At 29.5% G+C, this 6,906-nt stretch overlaps 1 protein-coding gene across 1 annotated transcript; it reads left to right on the forward strand.

Moving 5' to 3' along the window:
• Nucleotides 1-1,779: 1,779 nt before the first annotated feature.
• Nucleotides 1,780-3,520, forward strand: LOC107493076 (protein EXPRESSION OF TERPENOIDS 1-like). Its single transcript, XM_016114153.3, has 2 exons — nt 1,780-2,486; nt 2,666-3,520. Exons 1-2 carry the CDS (start codon nt 1,874-1,876, stop codon nt 3,022-3,024), a joined length of 972 nt encoding a protein of 323 aa, XP_015969639.1. The 5' UTR covers nt 1,780-1,873; the 3' UTR covers nt 3,025-3,520.
• Nucleotides 3,521-6,906: the final 3,386 nt, after the last annotated feature.

The following is a 6,906-nucleotide window of genomic DNA, read 5'->3' on the forward strand; positions in this document are numbered from 1 at the left end:
CTCTCTTTGATAGACAGAAGTTTTTTGTCCTTACAAACTTTGGTCAAAATAGTACCCTTTATTTTTGGAGAAATTTGTTCTTAAATGGTTGATGTGCATCTTGATCAAACAAAAGGACATTAGTGTAAGTTCAAGAAAAAAAAAAAGAGCGACATTGGAAAAAAAATTTTATTCAAAACTTTTGATGTATATATACAACAGACTTTCTGAATTCTTGTGTTTTCTAACAAGGTAAAAAAAAAAAATTGTCCTCTATATTCTGAATTTAACACTTAATAACTTCCTTTATGCATTGTTGTATCAAAAGGAAATTAGTGCTAGCTTGTACAGTAAAAATTTATTTAGAAGAACATAAGTTGATCGAATAATCAATACTTGTGTTTTAAATAAATGTAAAGATTTAAATCTAGATTACTTATATGGTAACTCATTAGTCCGGACTAAGAAAAATCGCAAAAAACGAAAATAAATAAATAAATAGAAAATTATACAATAATTAAGTAAAAATTTGTTCTTAAAAATGCCATGAAGTGGTGTTTGATATATTTATTATTCATTTTTTTTACTAATTGTCTCGCTCTAGTAGATACGGTGTATATATGTAGAGTTCAAATTAATTAAATGTTGCACCCAATTTAATAATGAAGAATATTATATATGTACATGTACTCAAAATATATACAAATAGATAAGCAAGCTAGTATTTTTCTGTGAAATATTATTTGGAAGTATTAGTATGATAGGATAATTAATTGTTCCTCTACATATTATCTTTGTAAAATTTTTGATAAAACAATCTATACATGTTGAAAGATTTAGATAATATACAAAAAGGGAGAGAACAAAATGTAATTAAACTTTAGTAGAATCCATATATCACCCAAATTATATCAAACAAAAAAATGATATTAGTTTTGTGTGAATATAATTGAAATAAAGTAGAAACTATTTGTTTGTTTTAATTAATATAATTGTTTTTTCTGTTTTTTTTCTAAAATTTTAAATATTTATTTTGTTTATAATATTCAAGTAATATTGTTTTTTATTTTTTCATTAATATGGACATAGCTTTTAAAAAGAAAATGATGATAACATTAATTATATTAATTACAAATTTTCTGAATATATTTTTCATTTTTTTTTGTCAGAGGATACTATGTTGATATGTTCCCTTCGGCCCAAACTTTCTCTTTCTTTTCTCTTTTCTCAATTCATAAATGAGTTCTATGGCGGCGAAACCACCACTACTTACACACTATTTCTCGTTCCATTATTATTATTATTGCTATTGAAAATGATAAATAACTTCTTGGTCTTTTAATTTGAAAATAAATAATTTTTAGATTAAAAAAAAGCTATTTATTTTTTTCTAGGAAAAATATACGTTACCAAGAGAGAGTCTGCCAACTATTACCAACATGATAAATTAGAATTAAACCATGATTAACTTAGATGTGACTTTATTTAGTAGATGAGCTTCATGTCCAGCCCAACTCAAGTTGGCAGATTTTAACAGATAAAAAGTTGGTAACGTAGCACTACTATTTTTCTATTGTTACTGCTTCAACCACATACAAAACCTTCTCTTTCTCTTTAATAATTTTTTTTATTTTTTTATTTTCCACCCTGAAATGTTTTAATCTTACTGAGAGTCAACCAAATAAAACACCCTCCAAAAAAATCAATTAATTAATTAAGTGTAGATATTTAAAAAAAAAAAACCACAACTAAGTACTAACACTTTGCACTTGAAAAGGCAACAAAATTACAGAGAATTTATATAAGCTTTCTCTCTCTCGGTTTCTACTTCTTCTTCTTAGCTTCTTCATTCTGCTATGGATGTTATCTCCACCACTATTTGGTGCAACCTAACATGGCAGGTTTATTCTCTCTAGGTCCACATCATAGCAAACAAGAAGAACAAGATCAAGAAGAAAACAACAACAACAACAGCAACATCCAATTGCTATTGAGAAACGAAGAGATCTACACCAATAGCAGCACCACCAACACCAACACCAACAGAGGGTTCGAGATATGGCCTCATCATCATCAACCGAGCTACTACTCCTTCGGTTTGGGTCCATCTAGTGAGAGAAACACCACCACCACAAACCTAAACGACGACGTTTCGGTGTCTTTCTCTGATGAGTCTAATCGGTTCGGGTTCACCGTGATGAGATCTTCTTCTTCTGGATCGGGTTTAGGAAGCGGCACCAATTGCCAAGACTGCGGTAACCAAGCCAAGAAAGACTGCCTCCACCTTCGCTGCCGAACCTGCTGCCGAAGCCGAGGGTTTCAATGTTCTACTCACGTCAAAAGCACCTGGGTTCCTGCTGCCAAACGACGCGAGCGCCAACACACTCTCGCGTCGTTACAGCAGCAGCAACCCGGGAGAGCAGGAGAAGGAGAAGGAGGAGGCGATGTTCACTCTAGACGAAGTAGAGAAGCCTCCGCTTGTGTTCCCATGCCGATTACTACTACAGGTAAATTCAATTGAGGGAGAGATTATATGTAAGAATTGCAATTTCTTACTATGGTCTATTACATTATATATCATGAAATTCCTTGAAATGATTAATAAGTTTCATGATATGTGTCACATGCATTGTGACCCCTTATTATTATATGATGAATTTTGAATTGTTGGATATGATGAAATTAGGGTTGGAACTAGGGCAATTCCCTCCGGAGTTGAACTCACCGGCGGTGTTCCGGTGCGTCAAAGTCAGCCCAATGGACGCACCTGATGAGAGGTACGCGTATCAAACGGCTGTCAATATAGGAGGCCATGTTTTCAAGGGGATTCTCTACGATCAAGGTCCAGATGGTCCTTTCGCCACCAATGCCGCCGCCGCCGGTGAAGGTTCCTCCCATGGAGGAGGTGAGCCTCATCATCAACAACTCAGTCTCATAACAACCACCAGCGGTGCCGGCATCACATTTGACCCTTCACAGCTTTATCCGGCGCCGATGAATGCTTTCATGGCCGGTACGCAATTCTTTCCGCCCCCGAGAACCTAGAGCCTTAACAGAGTAATGTTATTTGAATATAATAAAGAGATATATCATAGTGATAAGAAGAGAGAAAAAATGTTTTTTCAATTTCAATACTCATAACATTGTATTCATTTTCTCCTCTCTCTTCTTATAGTTATGTTATATCTATTTTCTATGTTCAAATATTATTATTAGAGTGTGTATCCCTCTCCCTTTGAATAATTTAAATTGGAGTCTCTACTAGGATTTATGTTTCTTGATGGGAGGTATGTATAACATTATTATTGAGCTCAATGCAACTTATATATATTGTAGCTTCTAGAGAGCTATAGAGAGCAGTTAAGAAGTGTTCACAAATGATTAGGACCATGATGATCATTTCAGAGGGTGCACGAAATTAAAGGGTCCCCTTGTGTTTCTTTTGTTTTTGTCTTGTCCCAATCTCACTTCAGATTTTCATGCTGCCAAATACTAAATTCTTATTATATCTTATCGAAACTCTCAACCTTAATTTATCTAAGCTAATTTTCAGTTCTACCAAATAATGTGTATCATTTCTTTTCTATACATAGATAGCATCTGGTTATGTGCAATTAATAATATTATTATTTTTACAATCTGTGATTTTCTTAGATTGATTTGATTTGATTGGATTATAGTATTTAGTTTTTTTTTTTCTGCTGGTTAGTGCTGTAGTCCATCATGCTTTTTCTCCCGTTTATCCGCGTTTTCATGGTGGATCAAATCAAAATGGAACAAAAATAGGTTTCGTGTTTGGTCAAGCATAGAATTTTTAAACTTTTCTTTTAATTCTTTGCATGATTTCTGGGGAGAAACATGCATAAACTTATTAGTATGTGTAGCAGATAATATTTGTCGGATTAAATCGGTATATTTTTTTATAGGTTTTATTTTGAAATAAATAAATAATATGTAACAATACTTTTTACAGAAAAATATTAGGAAGTCAACATTTAAAAAAAGAAAAAACAACTAATGTTTCCTTTATATTCACTTTTTGATGAGAGATCAGGTACAAATTAAACACAAACAATATAATGTGAAGAGATAAAATAGATTAAAAATATATAATGTAAGTCCCATACATTTTTTCTGAATGTGACATCTAATAATGTCTAAACAAATTAAAAGTAGGTTCCAATATAATTTTAGATGTATGTATATTAAGTGCTTAACATGTAAAGCTCATAAATAATATTACCCAAATAATATATATGTTACGAATACCAACATCTATTATGTAGTTAAAGTAAAGTATTGATTTAAGTCTCAGATGAAAAAGTACTAAAGTAGCATAGAATTTTGCCATCAAGCATATTTTGGAGCAATTCAAGTGAAGATATTAATATTAAACAATTAATCATGTATTAAGATATTAATAAAAATAATTAATTTTTAAATTTATTATTTAAAAATTATTCAATTATAAGTATGAATCTAATATTCTAATTAGATAATTGTGTAAAATTTTTTACATTGTCAATTTTTGAATGAATCAAGTAAAGTTTATAAAAATTGTAATACTTTATATTGAATCACACACACTAAAGAAGTGATTAAGTATAGTTTAAATTATTAATTAATAAACATGGCACGGACGGTGGGTCTTAATTAACCTTTAATTTGTTACTTTGTCTCCTAATACATTGGCAATTGTCCATTGATGAGAAAGGTCCAATTCATGAGTTCCAAAAGTGCTTTGATTTCACTTTCTAAGTTTCAATTGAAGACCCATTATTATAATTTCTGTATAGAACAATCAATTGCATATTAACATAAAAATGGAGAATTGCAACTAGCATTTACACCAACTACTTCTCTGAGGCACAATAAAAATTATAGCCACTGGAATAGACATAACATTGATACACCAATACATATAATATGGATCTCCATAAGATGTCTATTTCCGTATGCTAGAGTTGGAAAAGTTGCATTCTTAGCTTCTTCAATTCAATTTGGCTCATAAACGTTTTAATGATTCTCAAAGTATGTGCATGTGATGGTGTGTTAGTGTATATATACATATTCATACAAGTGGCTACACTATGTAACATAGGTCAAGGTACATATCATATGATCATAGCTAGGGTTAAATTCATAGACTTCTGGTTTTAGTTGATGAGCAAGAATCACAAACTTTACGGAAAAATTTCCCTAATTTTGTAATAAAAAAAACTGACCCATAACATGTGCTATACAACTCTTCACTTGATTGGGACATACCCATTATTATTACCCAAAGTCTCTTTCCTTCTCTCTATCTATATACACACTTTTTTGTTTTTCTATTCATGACCCTACTTCAATTCTTTCATATATTCCTTTCCCTTCTTTAATTAATTTCTTTTGATTCATTCCTATATTGTTGTTACAAGAGTTTATATATTCTCTTAATTAATTATTTTTCTTGACTAATTTTTTTATCTTTTTTATTTGATTATATCTATTGCATAAATTGTAAACCGGAATGGTAAATTTGTCACATCTGAATAATATCATCAGAGGCTCAGAGCCTCGTTGAAGCAAAGGGGACGATGGCCCCTCAATTTTCAAATTTTCATATAAATTATAAGTAATTTTTATATAGTTTGACTTCCTAAATTTTTCCCACCATTTGTGTAAAATTGATTTTATGCTTTTTTTTTAAAAGATCACTAGTTAGATAAAACTAACACTAGGTTTTAAAGGACACATCAAGACAAACGATTTTTTTTATCTTTTGGATGGAAAAAAAGAAAGAAAAGAAAAAGAGACTACAAGTCTACACTACATATAACTGCTAAATAGTATATATGAATGAAATATACTATATGATCAACAATTTTGTTTAATCAGCATAAAATGTTAATTAATCAAATATGTTCTTTCGTTTTTTTAAAGAAAAGAGAGTGAAAATAGAATTATTAGTGTTATATTGACTAATTTCTCATTTAAAAATTAGTTTTACAAAGCTGGTTTTCATTTTAAAATTGGTTTTTATATTTAAAAATTGATTTTTTTTTCATTTGAAAATCAATTTCTCTATTTAAAACTTATTTTAATAAAAATTATTTTAGCCTTTTCTATCTATTATAAAATCGATTTAAATTTATAATACATTTATACTTAAAAAACTAATTTTAAGACTTAAAATCATCAAACCGATCTTTATCAATTTGAATAACCATTTTTTTAATTGATTATAATTTATAAATTACTTTAAAAATTAATTATTTAAAATTTAATTTATATTTTTTATGAATAATCCTAAATATATATAAGTGTTTTGAATATTTATTGAGTCGTTGTTGTCATGGTTTAATTGTTTTGAATCCCTGCCAAATTGAATTAAGGTTTAGCTGATTGCAAGTTTCCAACCGCCTATTAATTAACAATTGAGAACTAGTTGCAAGATATTAACACTCAGCACCATCATTTGTTAAGGATTATATCTCTATTAGAACATAATTAAACGATCAAAATTAAACAATAAACAAGATCATCATGTTCACGCTAGCTAAGGCATGGATTTCACCGTTTTCTTTTTAATTAGTTTTTGCTCTTTCATGATATTTTTAACCTGGCAAAATAAAGTAAGGACTAATCCATTTGAGTCGAAATTTTATTACTTAAACGAGTAAGTGAGTTGACTATTCGATTAATTTTAATTGGCTTAAATTTGTTTAATTATAATAAACCTAAACATATATGCTTAGTCATTGTTATATATATTAACCGCCGAAAATGTAACTAAAATACATGGAAAAAAAAATTATAGACTGGGGTACGGTGAAGGTCAACAATTATTTGATATACCACTCATAATATTTTCAACATGAAACTGACTTTATTCTATCTTTGCCAAATTAAACGTACTTGAAATATATTTAATATCCATCTTTA

This window comes from Arachis duranensis, chromosome 6 (genome assembly GCF_000817695.3).
Source record: "Arachis duranensis cultivar V14167 chromosome 6, aradu.V14167.gnm2.J7QH, whole genome shotgun sequence".
Lineage (NCBI taxonomy): Eukaryota > Viridiplantae > Streptophyta > Magnoliopsida > Fabales > Fabaceae > Arachis > Arachis duranensis.